General features: G+C 34.8%; 1 protein-coding gene and 1 pseudogene across 1 annotated transcript; one reads left to right on the top strand and one right to left on the bottom strand.

The window, feature by feature from the left end:
* Positions 1-411: 411 nt before the first annotated feature.
* On the top strand, positions 412-15,742 carry LOC123205797 (annotated as a pseudogene).
* Positions 9,564-10,843, bottom strand: LOC123205807. Its single transcript, XM_044622853.1, has 2 exons — positions 10,000-10,843; positions 9,564-9,715 (listed from the first exon to the last, which is right to left on the bottom strand). The coding sequence occupies exons 1-2, from the start codon at positions 10,787-10,789 to the stop codon at positions 9,678-9,680; spliced, it is 828 nt and encodes a 275-aa protein (XP_044478788.1). The 5' UTR covers positions 10,790-10,843; the 3' UTR covers positions 9,564-9,677.
* Positions 15,743-20,193: the final 4,451 nt, after the last annotated feature.

Genomic DNA, 20,193 nt, shown 5'->3' with positions numbered 1-20,193 from the left:
AACGTGCACTATAAGACTATATTACTTATGGGGGCCATTTATTACTTAAAGTGACCAATTGTCTAAATTTTACTTTTAGTGGTTACTGATTTTTGTTCCAATCATTGAACCTTTAAGCTACGTGTATTATTATATAATTAAATAAGGTTAAAATTAAATATATAATAATATTTAATTATATAATATTATATTAATTAAAATATTTAAAATTAAATTTATGTAATATTATTTAATAAATATAATTATTAAAAGTGAGGGTGATAAATGGTTATTCATAAATTAGAAAATGTGCTGGAGCACAATCACCGAAAAAATAGAAACGAAAGAGACTTCACAAGGACACGCATCCACGCGTCACACGAAAGCGGAAACAGCCTTCTTTCTTACAAATACAAAAGCAAATCAATGGGTGCCGTGGCCGTCCGTTGAAATAAATAATATTAAATCCTACTTTTACAAATTCTTATTTCTCCACTCTGTCTCTCTCTGTCTTCCTTAAGGCAACGCTACTCCCTCTGTGTAATTGCGTGAGTGTCTTTTTTTTTTTTTTTACCTAATTTAATATCTATTAAATAGTTTTACTCTACAGGGGCGGTGTGCATTTTATTTTTTATTCCCAAATTGCCCCTCAATATGATGGAAGTATTTTCTACTAACGTATGATTTTGACTGTTTCATGCAACAGAAAACTGGCAGCATAATTAAAGCGGGTTAGGCAGACAGCCTGCCCTTTGATAAAAGGTGGTTATTTATTTCTTTTCTTAGTTCTAAGTTCTAACACCCCCCGAGAATATTGAAAAAGACAATTTTTTTTATATTTTTGTCCATATTGTTATTGGCAGCAGTTTCTAGAACTATTTATTTTTAAAAGATTTTAATTTTTGCTGCTCGCAATGACCCTTAAATTTTGTTACACATTTGCCCTTATCTTCCCTGTGTAGTTGATTGTGATTTTGAAGACCCAAAATTTTGTTCTAGAATTCTAGGGTTTGTTTGATTGATTTACAAAGTTGATATTATTTGTCATAGGTGGATTTGTGGGGTACCTTTTGAAGCCATAGCTTTTGCTTTCAGACTATGTGGGTTTGGCTTAGGGTTAGGGTTAGATCTGAATTCTGATAATAATCTGATTGATTGTTATTTTTATTTTTTTTTTTTTTTTGGTTTTTGAAAGAAGGGTTTGAGGTTTAATTTTTATTTTTTGAAATTCCTAATTTTGGTAATTTATTCTAAATCTGGATGCATTTAATGGAGTTTGAGCTGGATTGAGTAAACTGAAAATTGCAGACTCTTGGATCAGGAACCTGTAAGCCTAAAATATTTACACTTTTGATTTCTTAATTCCTTTTGTCCTTTTATGTAATTTTATCTGATTGCAGTGAGTTTCAGTGATGAATTTGTAAGTTTTTTCCATGAATTATTATGGTTAGACTGGCTGTTCTTGATTTAATTGTGGATAAACTATGGTGTGTGCATTTATTTGATGATGAATTTGATTTGAGTTTTATGAAAAAAAATTGTTAGGGCTTAGGATCAAACTGATTATACTTGTGTCTTCTGATGGAAGAATTTAGATGAATTTTTTAGATCACGAGCATGATTTGTTTTGTGAATCTGGACTCAGCTGCAAACTCATCTTGGATAGTCAACCAAATCTTTATTTAAGAAGAGCACAAATTGAATAAATAGATATTCCCATAAGTTAGGTGAATGGTGAATCTGCCCTTTACATTAACACTAAATACATTACCTTCCTTTTGATGGTTTGTGTCTTAATTTACTGTAGTAAAGCTGAAAAGAAGAAATAAAAGATACCTGTGAGATTTCATTGTGGTGATTAAGCATGGAGTTGTTACATACAGTGTAATAAGTTGTTATTGAGAAATTTAAATTTTGATGGTTTGAGATACTAGCATGCTAATGTTTTCGTTTTAGGCAGAAAATGTTTAAGTACTTGAAAGGTTATGTTCATGTTTACATGCCATCGTCTTTTGGATGGAGAAACTATGAATAGGATCTTCCTTATCTTGAAACTTTTCTTCACATTGCTGCTTCATTGCTGATGTTTATAGTTGTAAGGAATAGACCTTTGTATGTGTTTTGTTTAAAAGAGAGGTAGAACCTCAGGGAGGGGAGCGAAGAAATTCTGGAATAGCTATCTATCTGTTTTGATAAAGTTAATTTATGAAATTAATGTTATGCTCTCTCTGTCCCAATCCTTCCCCTTCCTTCTGTTCTAGGATAGAGCTAAATATTTGTTTGTCTATTAAAGATTTGCTCGTCCGTTAGAGCAAACCATGTTGTATTGTTTGTACACATTTTGCAATCTTACATTTTCTTTCCAAATAATGGTTTTCCATGGATTACCGATTATGTGCAGTAGAAGATAACAATGTTGGATGATTTATTTAGTATAGACCATGAAGTAGATAGCTAATTTTAACAATAATAATCTATTATAAGCTTTTTATTGGCAATTTCTGAAAATACTAGATTTTGCACTAGCTATCATGGAGTTGTACATAAACTCTGTCATACTGCAAGGTTATAGGACTTTAGTTGGGCCATTATCCTATGTTTGGAATTTTAACTTAAATTGTTCACTTTCTGCTTTAAATTATGATTTATAGATAGTATGACTTATTTTCTTGGCATTACAGTAAATGGGTACGGAACTCGTGAGAATATCTGTCAAAGAAGAGAATGATGAAGTTCCGCCAGGTTTTGAGTCATATGCAGTTTTCACCTTAAAACGGGTACAAGATACTGAAAAACATGATAGTGACATTAAAAGCAGTTGCTCAGCTTCTGCAAGTGCCTCTGAATCACAGCAAATTCAGGTAGAAACTGATGTCGGTGATTCTGATGGTGTGAAGACAAGATCCCTTCGGCGTAGACCATGGATAAACTACGGGCAATTTGGTCATAGTTCAGACGATGAATCTGATTACAGAAAACTTGGTCAAGTAATGTTATTAGAATTTTACCTCTTAAAAATTCTGGTTTTTTAATTTTTAGCTGAATTTAACAATATAACCTGTAATTTCATTTATGGAGTTCTATATGTCTTTGTAGTAACGTATTTGATGTTTGTTAATGCAGAATTTCACTGTAAAGCCTCGTCTTCCTAAGGGGGTTATCCGTGGATGTCCAGGGTGTAGTGATTGCCAAAAGGTTATCTTTTAAAACTTCTGTACCACATACTTTTTATGCAGTCTAACTCATCCAAATGGCTACACCAGAAAGATTCCTTTGTATTTTTTCCTATCTTATTGTCATGGCATTATCAAGTATCAACTTAAAGCAGTCTCTGTGAAGTATATTAGTAGAATCAATTACTTCTGAAGTACTCCAAGTATTTGACCATATTTCCTTGGGCTGGTTTTGCACCATGATTTCTGTTTGTCTGGTGATCATAAGACTAGCCGAACCTATGCAGTCTTGACTTTGTTTTTGATATATTTCTTCCTGTTTCTTGTCCTAAACTGTAGTTGATTTATGGAACAGATCACTGCAAGATGGCGTCCAGAAGGTGCTCGCAGGCCTGTCCTTGAAGATGCTCCTGTATTCTATCCTACTGCAGAGGTCTTAATTATTGCTCTCTGCAACTGAGTTATTTGAATGCAAAAGCTGGCTTTCTATCTACCTTGTGAAAATCTAGTGTTAGAATTTAGATTACTGAAGTGGTTTTATCCTTTTTCCAGGAATTTGAAGATACGTTGAAATATATAGCTAGCATTCGCCCAAAGGCTGAACCATATGGAATTTGTCGGATTGTTCCCCCGCCCTCTTGGAAACCTCCTTGTCCACTTAAAGAAAAACATAAATGGGAGAGTTCTACATTTGTAACCCGTGTACAAAGGGTTGACAAACTTCAGAATCGGCATTCAATGAGAAAGATTTCAAAGTTCCAAAACCATACTAGGAGAAAAAGGCGTAGATGCACAAAAATGGCCATGGATTATGGAACTGATAGCGGCAATTTCCCTGGATCTGGTTTCGGTGGATGTTTCGAAGATGAGAGATTTGGGTTTGAACCTGGTCCAGAGTTTACTCTGAATAAATTTCAGAAATATGCAGATTTTTTCAAAGCCCAATACTTTAGCAGGAATAGGAATGATATTCAAAATATGGGAGTTAACACAACCACAGATCAAGAGCACTGGGAACCATCAGTGGAGAATATTGAAGGGGAATATTGGCGGATCGTTGAGAAAGCGACTGAAGAAATAGAGGTATGATGGGTGAATTGTTATAGTTTTCTGGTTTGTAATTATTAATCGATTTGCTTCTTTGCTGTCTTTATTTTGCTTATTAGATATCTCTTCCTCTTTTCTCAATAAAGGTTGTGAAATTGAGCCCTTAATTGTTATGCTGGTTCCCTGTGCAGGTCCTATATGGGGCTGATTTGGAAACTGGGGTTTTCGGTAGTGGGTTTCCTAAATTATCGATTCAAGTTGGTTCTTCTTCAGATGACCGGTACATAAAATCAGGCTGGAACTTGAATAACTTTCCACGACTTCCTGGATCTGTCCTCACTTATGAAAGTGGTGATATATCTGGTGTTCTCGTGCCATGGTTATATATAGGGATGTGTTTTTCCTCCTTTTGTTGGGTAAGAATGCACACATTTTTTTATAATTGGATGGAATGAATATTGTTTTTTCTTTGTAAATTTTTATGTTTTAGCATGACAAATTCCAACTTTCGATCAGAATTCTGCATTCAAAATGAATTTACCTGATGAATTAACTTATCTTTTTGTTTGAATAAAATTTACTGTTGCTTAAATCTGAAGCCATAATTTTTTTAATCTGTTCTAGTTTTTGGTATTCTTGATTATTTACTTGTACTTTTGCCTACATGTGGGAGAACAGCATGTTGAAGATCATCACTTATACTCACTGAATTACATGCATTGGGGTGCCCAAAAATGTGGTATGGTGTTCCTGGAAACAGTGCTGTTAAATTGGAAGAGACTATGAAGAAGCATTTGCCTGATCTTTTTGAAGAACAGCCTGACCTGCTTCATAAGCTAGTAAGTAAATATTCATGTCCTATATCACAATGCCTTTTAGTGCTATCAAGTCTAGTACTGAATTTAATTTTCTAGAAGCATGATAAACACATACTTGCATGCAGAACGGTCTGTCACATTTATGTTTGTTGAATAATTTGGGAAGGTATAACGTTTTTAATTTTATTAATTTAGTTTTGGGAAATAGAAAGATAAATCCTACTAATTTTAAAATGCCTGGTTGTACATGGTGTAGACTCATTTTGAAATTGGTCTCTTACGTGTGTTCAAGAAAGGCTATGACATTGTTCCTCATAGCTATAGTTCTTTATGATTTATGATTTGGTTCCTCTTTCTTTTCATTATATTTGTTGCATTTTAATCCATCTTGTTCCTCTCCCTTTTCTTTTGTTGATGCTTTTGTGTGTACTTATCTTTTGTCTGTTAGAAAATGAGCTCCCTCTTGAAAGGGTACTTGCAAATTCTCCTATTACCTTTCTATCATGATAACTCAAAACATTGCTTTCAATATACAGCTCCATAAAACCTTTGCTTTACGATCCCACCAAAGGTGTAATGTTTCTCATTCAATAGTGAGATCCTGGAAGCTGAACCGGAAAGGTTGTCACTTCCTTAAGAAGTTTAGACTATGATTTTTAGCAATGGATAAGAAATAAATGCTGAATTATCTTCACCACCCTTTAAAACGTCAACACCAATTAGGTGATAAACAAACTTGAGGTCTATGATCTGGGGTCACAGTCTTTCAAAAATTTGAATCTTACAAGAACTTCTGTTTTATACATAATCTGTAATAATAGAAATAATATAAATAAAGGAATGCAAATCCAAGATACTGAAATAGGATTTGCAATATGGCCTCCAAAAGCTATCAGCCATTTTTGAATCATCAAGTGAGAATTCTCTAATTCAGAAATAGGCTTAGAAATTAATATGCTTCCAAATCATTTATCTTTATATATATATATGATTCCATATTGCATGTCAGCCTGAACTTGTTCTTTCAAGCAGGTCACACAACTTTCCCCCTCCATACTGAAATCTGAAGGGGTACCTGTCTATCGCTGTGTTCAAAATGCTGGAGAATTTGTTCTGACCTTCCCTCGGGCGTATCATTCTGGATTTAACTGCGGCTTCAATTGTGCAGAGGCTGTAAATGTTGCTCCTGTTGATTGGTTGCCCCATGGGCAGATTGCTATAGAGCTATACCGTGAGCAGGGGCGTAAAACTTCCATCTCCCATGATAAACTTTTGCTTGGGGCTGCAAGGGAAGCTGTAAGAGCTCATTGGGAGCTTAATTTACTGAAGAAGAATAATTTGGATAACTTGAGATGGAAAGATTTGTGTGGAAAGGATGGAATCTTGGCAAGAGCACTTAAGGTCAACTTTGCCTCTCTTTATTCTTTTCTTGATTGAACCTATATAAATGGCAGATATGATAATCTTAGAAAGTTTTGAGCAAAAAATGGTGTCCTCCTCTTGGAGAAGAATGCTATTATATATTATGAATACAAGCTAAATTTTAGTTCTAAAAAATAGCTAAACTACCATATATAAATCTGTCTAAAAATAGCCTACAACAATAATTACAGCTGTACAAGGTATAGAGTTTGCCATAGAATCTGCCACAGAATTAGCCATAGAATGACACAGAATCAGCCACAGAATGGCATAGAATCAGCCACAGAATGGCATAGAATCTGCCATAGAATCAGCCATAGAATGGCATAAAATCAGCCATAAAATGAATGACATAAAATCAGCCATAAAACATAAAATCTGCCATAAAATGAATGGCATAAAATCAGCCATAAAATCTGCTAGCCTTGAATGACCAACTAATTCCTTTGACATCCCCCCTCAAATTGATGCTGGTAAGTCAACAAGCATCAATTTGCTAACAAGAAAGTTATGTCGCTGACGTGTCATGGATTTCGTGAAAATATCTGCAATCTGAAGAGTAGTGGAGATATGTGGGAGAGTGATAACTTGGCGATCATAGGCCTCCCGGATAGAGTGGCAATCAACCTCTATGTGCTTCGTGCGTTCATGGTAGACAGGATTGGCAGCAATTTGGATGGCACTAGTGTTGTCAGCATGTAAGGGAGTAGGTTGATCTGGGGAGAAACCAAGCTCTGTTAGAAGACCACGTAACCAAATGATCTCGGAGCATGCAGTAGACATGGCACGGTACTCCGCCTCGGTGGATGATTTGGAGACCGAGTCTTGCTTCTTGCATTTCCAAGAGATAAGAGCATCACCAAGAAACATGCACCATCCTGTAGTTGATTTTCTTGTGTCCGGGCAGCCAGCCCAATCTGCATCACTATAGGCTTGTAATTTGAGGGAAGAACCAGTAGGGAAGAATAAGCCACGACTAGGTGTGCCAAGAATATATCTAATGATGCGGCGGACTGCAGATAAGTGGAGATGTCGAGGAGCTTGCATGAACTTGCTGACAATATGGACAGCATAAGAGATGTCTGGGCGGGTGATAGTTAGATAAATAAGACTTCCAACCAGCTTCCGATACAAAGTAGGATTCTCAAGAAGTTCCCCTTCATCACGCCGATATTTCACATTAATTTCCATTGGGGTGTCAACAGAATTAGTGTTTGTGAGTCCACCTAGTTGAACCAAATCCATAATATACTTGTGCTGATTCAAGAAGATACCTTGAGGCTGATGATGTACCTCTAACCCCAAAAAATAGGTAAGTTGGCCGAGATCTTTCATGTGGAAAGTAGAGTGCAACAAATTCTGAAGTTTAGAAACAACCTCCATATCAGAACCGGTGATAACAATGTCATCCACATAAACAAGGAGAACAACTATGCCCTTAGATGTCCGTTGGAGAAAAAGGGAGGAATCATACTGACTTTGAGTAAATGAAAAACCAAGGAGAGTCGATCGAAACTTTTCAAACCATACTCGCGGTGCCTGCTTCAATCCATACAAAGAGCGTTTTAGTTTACAAACATCATTAGGGGAAGAAGTAGGCATACCGTAGGGGAGTTTCATGTAAACTTCCTCCTTGAGATCACCATGTAAGAAAGCGTTCTTTACATCCATTTGATGTAAAGACCATGATTGTGATGCAGCAAGGGCGAGGATTGTTCGTACAGTGGTCATTTTGGCTACCGGTGCAAAGGTCTCATCATAGTCTAGGCCATACTCTTGCTTGTTGCCAAGAACCACCAACCGAGCTTTGTGACGTTCTATGGATCCATCAGAACGAAGCTTGATAGAAAACACAAACTTACTACCAAGAGGTGTCACAGATGGTGGACATGGAACAACATCCCAGGTTTGGTTTTCTGCAAGTGCTAGAAGTTCTGTTTCAATAGCTCTCCGCCAACATTCATGCTTCATTGCCTGTTTATATGATGAAGGAATAGGAATAGAAGACACAGTGGCTGTCAAAGATAAAGGAGAGGTGAAACCATACCTATCTGGTGGTTTACGAACTCGAGTACTTTGTCTTAGAGGTGCTGGTGCAGTTGCTGGAACAGGATCAGCATTAAGGGAATGAGCTGAAGGAGGCCCAAGAGGTGCTGAAATCTTGCGTCGTTGGTAAACTATGAGAGGCTTAGAAGGTACGGATTCTGCAGAAGAGTTAGTAAATATTGGCAAAACAGAGAATGAAGGAGAAAGGTCATCCTTGTGTGTGGAAAAAAAATACTGATTTTCAAAGAAAATCACATTTCGAGAAACCCGAATACGTCGGAGGTTGGGATCATAACAAAGAAAACCTTTTTGGTGCACCGAATATCCTAGAAAAGCACATTGAACAGCCTGAGCTGTTAGTTTTGTGCGTTCATGTGTAGGAAGATGAACATAGCACACACAACCAAAGGTGCGAAGGTTAGAGTAATTTGGAGTATGACCAAATAATTGAAAGAAAGGAGAAACATGGTTTAAGGTGGGAGAAGGCAACCTATTGATAAGGTGGACAGCAGTGGAGAGAGCTTCACACCAAAAACGAGGGGGTACAAATGACTCTAATAGAAGGGTACGAACAACATCTAGAAGGTGGCGGTTCTTTCTTTCAGCCACCCCATTCTGTTGAGGGGTTGAAGGACAAGACCTTTGAGAAATTATACCATTGGTTTGCAGAAATTCTTGGAATAAATGAGACATGTACTCACCCCCATTATCAGAACGAAGAATTTTGATATTGGCAGAAAATTGGGTCTGAATATATGCATGAAAAAACTTAAAAACTGAAAACAATTCATCTTTAGAATGCAGAAAATAAATCCATGTGAAGCGACTATAGTCATCAATAAAAGTGACAAAATACTTGTAATTAGCATGGGAAGTAATTGGTGTCATTCCCCATACATCACTATGTATCAAATCAAAAGGCTGGACTATCTTAGGTGTGTGAATGGGAAATGGCAAAACTTTACTTTTTCCAAGTCTACAAGAATTACAATCAAATTGAACAGTACTAAGAGATGGTGATCCTTTATTTCCAAGTAAACCAGAATTTAGCAAAGCATGAAGTACATTAGAGTTTGGGTGTCCAAGACGTTTATGCCATGCTCGATAATCAACATAAGTAGAATTACAAGTGATAACAGGTAAAGAGGAACATGGAGACATAGGAAATTGAAGAGGAAAAAGTCGTCCTACTTTAGGCCCCCTTGCGATCATCTTCCCCGAATGCTGATCCTGCACAACACAACCAGATTTAGAAAATTCCACTTTACAATCATTTTCAACTAATTGTCCGACAGAAACAAGATTAGTGGTAAGGTTAGGAGAGACAAAGACATTGGTTATAGACGAAGAAACATCACCAGTGGCAGTGATAGGCAAAGAGTTGCCATCAGCTGTATAAATCTTGAGATTTCCAGGATATTTACTCACATTGGTAAGAGATTTAACATTGTTTGTCATGTGATGGGAAGCCCCGGAATCAAAGTACCAAGGAGAAGGTTTAGAGAAGGGTTTACCTGAGAGTCCTAATGCGGAAAATGCAGAAATGATCATTTGTTGAATCATTTCAGGTGTCACAGATTGAACAGGAGCAGGAGCACTTTGTGTCAGATGTGCTGTATCCACAGAACTACCAGCACTAGAGGAACCAACTGAGACAGTATATGCTGTTCCAGATCTCTTGGGGGGTCGAATAGGACATTCCTTGATGATATGCCCATCCTTTTTGCAATAGTTGCAAAATTTTTTTGAACAATTTGAAGCATAATGGCCAAATCCTTTGCAACAAAAACACTGAATAGTACTCATGTCCCTACCTTTTGGCCTACCTTGAGCTGCATAAGCCATAGGAACAGAAGTGGATTTAAGTTGTTCCATGGTGGCTTGAGTAAGAAGTCGTTGCTCTTCGCGAAATAAATCATTGAGACATGCATCCAAGGATGGGACTGTTTCTCGATTCATCAGATTAGACCTGGTGCTTTCAAATTCAGATCTTAGTTTCATAAGAAATTGATCCCTCTTAGTAATTTCATGTACACATTGAACAGAGCTAAGACCTTCGGGCGGTAAGGTAGCATAGACAATATCAGTATATTCAACCCAAAGATTTATGAAGCTAGAATAAAAATCAGAGATAGTGAGACTGCCCTGTTGAAGATTTGCTAGCTCATGTTCAAGTTGAAATCGACGAGCAGTGTTGTGTTGACTGTAGAGTTTTTTTAGATAATTCCACATTTCAGCTGCAGTTTTGAAGGGTCGAAGATTCAAGATGATGTTGGATTCCACAGATCCTAGAATCCATGCCATGATTTGAGCATCCTTGACTTCCCACTTGGAGTGCTCATCCTTGTCTTTGTCTTTGTCAGGTGTAGGTTTGCTGCCATCAATATGACCCCATAAATCTTTGCCTTTGACGAATATCATGAAGTGAAATGCCCAGGCTGAGTAGTTTTTGCCATTAAAACGAATCAAGAAGACATCATACTTGTCTGAAGACATGAGGCTGAGATAACTCGATCAAAATAACTAAGAGCAAAGGACTGAACTAGGACTGAGTTGGATTTAAGACGAAGAGACACAGGAGAATTCAGAACCAAAGCTCTGATACCATGATAATCTTAGAAAGTTTTGAGCAAAAAATGGTGTCCTCCTCTTGGAGAAGAATGCTATTATATATTATGAATACAAGCTAAATTTTAGTTCTAAAAAATAGCTAAACTACCATATACAAATCTGTCTAAAAATAGCCTACAACAATAATTACAGCTGTACAAGGTATAGAGTTTGCCATAGAATCTGCCACAGAATTAGCCATAGAATGACACAGAATCAGCCACAGAATGGCATAGAATCAGCCACAGAATCAGCCACAGAATGGCATAGAATCTGCCATAGAATCAGCCATAGAATGGCATAAAATCAGCCATAAAATGAATGACATAAAATCAGCCATAAAACATAAAATCTGCCATAAAATGAATGGCATAAAATCAGCCATAAAATCTGCTAGCCTTGAATGACCAACTAATTCCTTTGACAAGATATACCATAGCTGAATAATGCTTGTGACAGAACTAAGTAGAAATTTGGAATTTTTTAAAGACAGGATGCTAATGCTAAAAGTGACTCCGAGCAAGATATCTGGAGTAACAGCAAATTCAGAGTAACTACTAGGGAAATTATCATTTACCAATCGTTTTTATCATTTACAAGTCAGTGCCCATAGGAAGAATTATCTTTTGAGATGGAAAATTTGGGATAATACTTGGGATGCAGTGGCACTTTTCATCCAAATATATTACTGTAAATGCTTAACAGTGTATTACTTAAGTGGTGGATGACAAATCTAGATATCATTTGGCAGCTTAATGTTGGCTCTGATAGGTCAAGGTGGCTTCACTGATTTTATATATTAGTTTAATTTGTTGAATTGTTTATATCATTTTCACAGAAAAAATCTCGAACATTAACTCTGAACCTACTACATCTGGTACTATGCACACTTACGTATCACTTTACACTCTTGATTTTGTTTATTTCTGCTGTTTAGACTCGTGTAGAAATGGAGCATGTGGGGAGAGAATATTTTTGCAATTCTTCACTAGCAATGAAAATGGACAGTAATTTTGATGCCACTAGTGAGAGGGAATGCAGTGTATGCCTTTTTGACTTGCACCTGTCTGCAGTGGGTTGTCATTGTTCCTCAGATAAATACGCCTGTTTGAATCATGCAAAGAATTTTTGCTCATGTGATTGGAGTGCCAAATTTTTCCTCTTTCGTTATGACATCAGTGAATTGAACATCCTTGTTGAGGCATTGGAAGGGAAATTAAGTGCAGTTTACAGATGGGCAAGACTAGATCTTGGACTGGCCCTGAGTTCATATTTCTCCAGAGACAATATGCAAGTTGATAATTTATATCATTCCAATGATGGCAAGGTACAGAAGGAGTTGAAATCCCAGCTATCAGAAGCCGGAATCTTTGGTTTAATGTCATTTCAACAAAATAATAATCCATCAGAAGCCAGCTTGCCTATGAAAGACATGAAAACATCGCCTACATCAGATGGAACCTCTTATGGAATTGAAAGAAAAAATTCCAATTTGAAGCTGAAGACAGAAGAATCTATCCATTTGGCTTCCAGTCTAGGTCACCCTGCTTGTCAGTTCTCTCCAGAAGATATGTCAAATAATGCTGAGCAAGCTGACCAGAAATCTTTGTTAGATAAGTCTTTGGTTTTGGGAAGTACTACTGTTATACTTCTTAGTGACGATGAAGATGACGAACCAAAAGAGGCAGTTTCAAAAAGATCTACAGGAAGTTCTGTAAAAAATGTAGAACTTTCTGGGCGATTGGCTTCTTCTGAAGATAAAGCAAGCACATGTAATCATGATAAAGATCCTGTCTTGTTTGCATCAATAACTGATGCTGCACTAATGAGTCAAAAGGATTTGTGTTCCGTATCTGATGTACAAAGGCTTAATTATTCATCTAGTACTATGCTAAAGAAAGATGAACATCATCCAGATGGTGGAAAATTGTTGGGATCTAACCCACCAGAATTTTCCTGTCCTGTAGGCTCTACACATGAGGAATCTGGTAGAATTCTTTCTGGTTCCACAATTAGTGGGGAGACCAGTTGTCCTAATGTGCAAAATGCTGCGAGTAACCTTCAGCATCTTCCACCATGTGATAATGGAAAGTCTAACAATGAGGACAGTCATGAAAATTTAGGAACAACCTCCAGCTCAAATTTAGTGAGCAGTGAGAGAACTAATTCTGGAAATCCATCTTGCTCACAAAATAGCTTAGACAGATGTTTCCGCCAGAAAGGTCCTCGCATTGCAAAGGTTGTGCGGAGAATCAACTGCAATGTTGAAGCACTGGAATATGGCGTTGTGCTTCCTGGAAAGTTTTGGTGTAACAGCCAGGCAATATTTCCCAAAGGTTAGCACATGGATTCTTTATACAGATGATTAATTGTGAGAGATGATCAACTACATGAAGAAGAAAAGTACTTATGCTACTCTATTTTACTGAATGCAGGCTTTAGGAGCCGGGTTAGGTACATAAGTATTCTAGATCCAACCAATATGTGTTACTATGTTTCAGAAATTCTTGATGTAGAACGTGACAGACCGCTCTTTATGGTAATTAGTTTTCTTCCTCTTCCTCAAAATTACCTTTTTGTCATGCTATATATTATGCTATATACCTGCTAATCTTGCTCTAATGCAAGGCTCCTGCAAGAAGTCTGGGGAAGTGGTTTTCTGGTATTTTTAAGATATTAAATGAATGATTCGTGATGTATCCAACTGCTAAACGATACTGAACTAGGTTAAGTTTTACTTGCTGACACAGCTACTTTGTTGCTTCTCTGTGCTTCTATGGAGAAAGAAGAATCATAATGGTTTGATTATCCGATTTCAATCCAATTCCCGTGGCTCAAATAATTTAGCATTATGTCATTGAGTCATATCATCATGCCCTCCTTTAAACTAAGGCTGAACTATATTTTGGTTGGACCTAAGAGAGTATTCTTAGGGTTTAATAATTATGTGTGTCTTTCCCTTTTCTTCTTTCATTCTCTCTAAACTGCAGAAAATCAATAACCTGATATCAAGTCGGCATGACATACTTGTATAATTTTCAGGTTTCCTTGGAGCAAAGTCTCAGTGAGGTATTTGTTCATGTTTCTGCTGCCAGATGCTGGGAAATGGTGAGAGATAGAGTAAACCAAGAGATAGCAAAGCAACATAAATTGGGAAGGTCAAACCTTCCTCCTTTACAGCCTCCTGGGAGTCTTGATGGCTTTGAAATGTTTGGATTTTCTTCTCCAGCAATTGTGCAGGTAAATTAGCCATTAGGGCTAACAACAATATGATCAATTCAAGTTCTTGCACAATTTTCATTCTTTTTGCATGTGTCTTCTTCTTTTCTCTCTCTCTCTTTTTTTTTTTCAAATGTATTCTATCTTTCGAGTAATCTGGGACGGAATAGAACCTACTGATGTATAATTCTGGGACCTTTAACTTGGACTAATAGAAAAGGGTTGACAAATAACGTATGAGAGCAATAATTAGTCTTGAATGGCAATATTAGCTGTAACTATGCATGTTTTATGTTTGCGTATGTGCTTTTTCTTTTTCCTTTTTATTTTAGCTTGAGTAAAAAGTTGAGGTTCAGGAAATAGTTACGGCCTACTGAAAACAAAAAACAGCTTGCTATCTTTTGAATGGAACGTTAATTGATAATGGAAGTTTGCTTGTTTCCACCATTATGACCTGCTGACATTTCTTTTTCAAACAATTGAGTTGGAAAGTTATTGCTGCCATGAATATGTTAGGACTCTTTATGAAGTGCTGTACATTGTTCTCGTCCTCCTCGTTATTAATACAATTCCTTGAAAATTTGTATCTTTGAAGCACTAATAAAATTGCCACAATCCTCATTTGTTTTTTCTTCTCCTTCTCTCAATCTTCTTTGCCCTCCTATGGCTCAAGCATTTCTGCATCCCCTGATTTCAGGGCTCATTAGTTTTCTATATTATGAGAGATATGTTCATTATATATGAATACTTGGTTCAATTTTCATTTGCTTTAACAGGCCATAGAGGCAATGGACCATAATCGAGTTTGTTTGGAGTATTGGGACTCCCGGCCCTACTCCCGGGCTCAAATGCAGATTCAACAACCTTCCCAAAATAGCAGTAACTTAAGTAGGGCATCTGGGGAACAAAATAATCGGGATTCATCGGGAAGCCACCTCTTGCCAGTTGGAGCTGATACAATTCTCAGAGGTCTCTTTAAGAAGGCAACTAATGCAGAACTGCACTCACTTTATAGCATTTTGAATGACAATAGGCCAGAAGCTGATCGATTCTTGTTGACTCGACTTCTTATCGAAGAGATTCACAATCGCCCTAGATGATTCATTCATTTGGATCAAAACCATACCATGGCAGTTTTTGACTTCTGTAAATTCCCCAGTTCTTACATTCACCTACAGTCCTCATTCATCAATTTTTTTTTTTTTGGTTTTTCCTTTTTCATAGATAAAAGAAAAAAAAAAGCTAGAATATAGTTTATGGAATTTTTTTCCTGGAAATTCATCCGGTGATTGCCCCCATTTTTTATTTTATTTTTTGAGTTGTACGTTGTCCACGGTGTCTAGCAGGGCATACATTCCAACAGTTTTTTTTTGTGTTTTTAGCTGTGTAAAACTTTGACCTGAAAATGCCCATGGATGTTTCTCTTAACAACTCAATTGTGTCACTTGACACATGTCCAGATGTGATTTGGGTTATATTTTAAGTAATAAAATTGGTGAAATTGAATAGTAAAATAAACAATGTGATATTAGAATTTTGTACACATAATTTACAAGTATTCTTAGATAAATAATATATCTTTAACTTTAATTATTTGAGATTATATGTACGTAAGATTTACTACTATTTCTGAAAGTCTTAATCTTTAATCTACATGTACGTAATATGAAGTGTCAAGGTGCTAAACCTGGGGTAGGACAAGGTAAATCGGCCACACGCCTAAAAAATTAGTTCATATTGGGCCCATTTTGTTGTCAGCCGGGCTTCTTATTAATCATGTACTACAACTTAATATATACATGGGCTAATTTTAAATTTACCACACTTGGGGGTCTCCATTGCTATATTTGCTTTACCTCTTCCCACTAATTATTAATAGCAATTTAAGTATTTTCTTCCAAAAAACATAATTATTAAAAGCAGTACGGTTTATTGAACAAATATGAATTTCACAAGAATTATTTTTATCCTCTATTAAATTTATTACAATTATGGGATGGGTTAATGAGAATGTGTACTTGAGGCATCACTCACCTATAATAAGGTTTTATAACTAATACATCTTTTTTATTTTTACACATATATATATATATATATATATATATTCATTTCAAATCATTCCAACTCTATTAAATGGATTGTCAATATATCAATAAAATTATGTATATCTAATTTTAAAAATCTAATTAAATAATATATTATTATTATATAAATAAATATTATTTTTTTATTAATTTAAAATCATTCAATTATATATAATACGACGTTATCTAAATTGAATGTATATTTAATTGGTTAGAATATTAAGCTTTGTTTTGCATGTCTAACTTTGTATTTTATCTTACTATCTTTTTTTTTAATTTTTTTAAAAATGAATATTGACTGTTAAAGCAGCATATATTTCTATTTTATTTCACTAAAAAGAAGTGCAACATAGTGGGGGCTCCATAAGTACTACCATCAGAACTTATGCTTTCAAATTTGGCACTTAATAATTTATATTTACTCATAACACTATTTATTATGCTGCACATAATGTTAGACATAAATATTATGGTTGAAATAGATTAAGTTTTTTGGTAAAACACAAGTGTTAATCATTTCCTTCCTTGTATGATAATTAATAATATCAAACTAATACCATAGTTTTGAAGATAGAAAGTTCAGTAATGCTTTTTATTTATTTTAATTTCCCCCTTGTGAGATCATTTAATAAAATTCATCCGTTTTGTTTGGAAAGTATCAAAAACTACCCTAGATATAAAAACAGAAAAACCCTTCCAACTTTTCAGAAACCCTCTAAATTTAATATGGAAAACCAAACAAACCCAGATAAGCAAAGAAAAAGGAAAGACCAATAATGGGATTAGACAGGGTGGGCTTAGCAAATTAAAGTTTGAAAGAACTGTTGATAAAAGCCTTTTGTTTCCTGAACAAGATGCAGGTGATAGTAGGTGGGCAAAACAGATTACCTTTGCACAGAAGAGCTGACGAATTATCCATTTTTGTATCAAAACTAAGGAATGAAATAAAATTGACACTATTCCTTGGTTTCAACAGCTAGCTATGAATAGTAGTCTGCATCTGTACAGGAAAAAATGTATCCCAATTTGCAGATTGAGATTCCAAATGCAGGCATTGTGTTTCTTACTCTAAGTGGAAGTTGCACAGTTTTCCTTATTTAGTATTATGTAGATTTGTGCATGGTGATTGTTATTTATTTATATTTGTTGCTTTCATGATTAATAGTATTATTGGGTTCATAAACATTCCCTATTCCCAACCACTCTCACAAAATTTATACGTAAACAATAATTTAACAAGGTTGGAGACCTGGAGCCTGGATTTGTTTATCCATAATGTAATTTTTTAATTGCCTGCAAGTGAAGTCCCAAGAAGAATTTACAACTCTTTTGGCACTTCAATGAAAATGGTCCCTCCTGCCTGTATCAGTCTAACCCCTACTCCCATTTCATGAATTTTTGTACACTCGTTTTGTTAAATGACCCACTGATATGTACTTCTGTCACATTATAATTGGTTGATAAACATTAAATAATGAGAAGGGGAGTCTAACATCTTATACCCACCTGGGTGAGTGAGATTTTTGAGAAATGATAGTCAGGACTTAACGGAAAATTTTGCTTTAAGACTTACCATTTGAGATAGGTAAGAGACAAATTTGAACCATACTAAATAGGGCGGTGTGGTGGTTTGCAGTAAAACAGGTTCTTCTAGAAATCAATCGATGTGCAATCAAAAAGTTTTCTCTTAAATCAATCATTAAAATGCAGGTAGATCAAAATGCGGTGACTAATAAACAAGAACTAAAAAATTTTCAACTAGAAGCGTCTAATTCAATGAAATTTGACTAGAAATTTAAAGATATATTGACAAATAATCAATCAACTAGTCGATTTTAATTCTAAAATTTATAAAATAAAATGTTTGCTTTAAAATAAAGTTGCTGTTAAAATTATATCAAAGGATTCATTCAGATTATACACAATATGATATTTTCACATCGCTCATTCAATAACATATTAACTTTTTTCATAAACAAAATAACATTGTTAGATTATGTTCATCTAATAGTAAACTCACATTATAGTGACAACACATATATTATAGACCGTAAACCTATTTATGTCTTCTCAAATTTTAATCATTATTATAGTGATCGATCTTATATAATACTCTAAATTATATGCATTAATTGATGATAAAAAAATATATCAACAAGTGTATAGGATTGATCACAACTCTTCAAAACCCCCACGAAAATATACTACAGGATGTTGCAAAGGCTATTAGTAACATTTCTTCTTAATTTAACTATAAATAATAATAAAGAGAATTTTAAGACATTTGAGAATAAAATAATTCTAAAACCCATTTAAAAATTTTAAAACATTATTATTTTCTTAAGGGAACACCAGAATTACTTCAGTAAACTCCAAATAAATACCCTAAACTTCATCAAACCCTAAAGCCAAAGTTAGTTATTCCTTCAATATTCGAGTAGATTAAATTTTGTCCCCAACTATATCATTCATTAATTTCCATTTAACTTTTGGTAACTTTGCTTCATGATTCTTTGCCCAAGTTTGCCAAATCACATAATGCCCTTTCTCTTTCAGGGCAACAACTCTCAAACAAGTTACACAATTTGAATGAACCAAATCATTTCCCAAAGTATAGAACATCAATTTTGATCCTTAAAGATATTTATAGTTTGTTAAGAAGAAGATTGTATTTGTGGGTAACTGCTATGAAGTTTCATGAGTTGTTGTTTATGCTGAATACAAATTTTTTGTCTTGCACTAGACCGGATGTGATTGAAGATAAATAGAATTCTTTAACATTGCTTTAAATTTTAGATCTTATATTTCCTTTAAATTGTACACTTAATTGTGTCTTAATATATATTTGTAAAATATTTCAAATATTTTAATAAGAAGATTAATATTATATCTAGATAACGTATAATTATATGATTTAAATGTTATTTTATATTTAATTTAAAATCACTTAATTGTATGATGATAAATTATTTAAATATCTAATTAAGTACTTAACTCTAGATGTACGTAAATACACAGTTTCATGTTGACTACGGTGTAAAATTAATATGCAAATCTGGTATCAAATTGATGGTAGTTTCCAACAGAAAACTTGCAATGGATCATAGCATATAAACACTACAAAACATCGTTATGTTGCATAAGACTATTTTCAATAAGATTTGATTGTCTTGAGAGTGGGAACCTGTTTTCAGTGGAATTATGTAGCTTTCTTTTTCAATCGACCCACACAAGTGATAATTAATCAATGGCCAGCAAGATATTCCCCTCCACAATCAAAAGATTATTGGATTAATTTTACATTCTTATTTTTCTAATTACCAATTTTTTAATTATGTAGAAATTATATCATATATGTATTGTCACTTAATAGTTGATATTCAAACTCCAAATATTTTAATTTTCATCGAATTTTCTAAACAAACTAATGGATGGTTCCCCATTAATTAATTTCATTTTAAATATTTTTGTTTATTGAAGAGTCAATACAGATCATCATGTTGAATTGCCACCCACTTTTGTCAATTCAGTCTTACAAAATCAAGTATTATTATTATATATATAACTTTAATGTATTTTTCAAAGGGTGAATAAAATTCTAGTTTAGGCATCATTAAAAGTCTTTTATAGGTACTGTGGAGTAGTACAATAATTAAGCTTTAAAGCAGAAAAATATTCTTTCGGTTCAGAAACAACTGCCCTCATCAAAAAGAAACTTGGAAAGAAAGTCTTGCGATTTGACAAGGCTCTTTTGTTTTTTTTAATTAATATTTCTAAATTCTCCTTCAATTTTCC

Source organism: Mangifera indica, chromosome 2 (assembly GCF_011075055.1).
Source record: "Mangifera indica cultivar Alphonso chromosome 2, CATAS_Mindica_2.1, whole genome shotgun sequence".
Lineage (NCBI taxonomy): Eukaryota > Viridiplantae > Streptophyta > Magnoliopsida > Sapindales > Anacardiaceae > Mangifera > Mangifera indica.
The sequence above is the reverse complement of the archived record's forward strand: the minus strand, read 5'-3'. Positions and strand labels throughout refer to the sequence as shown.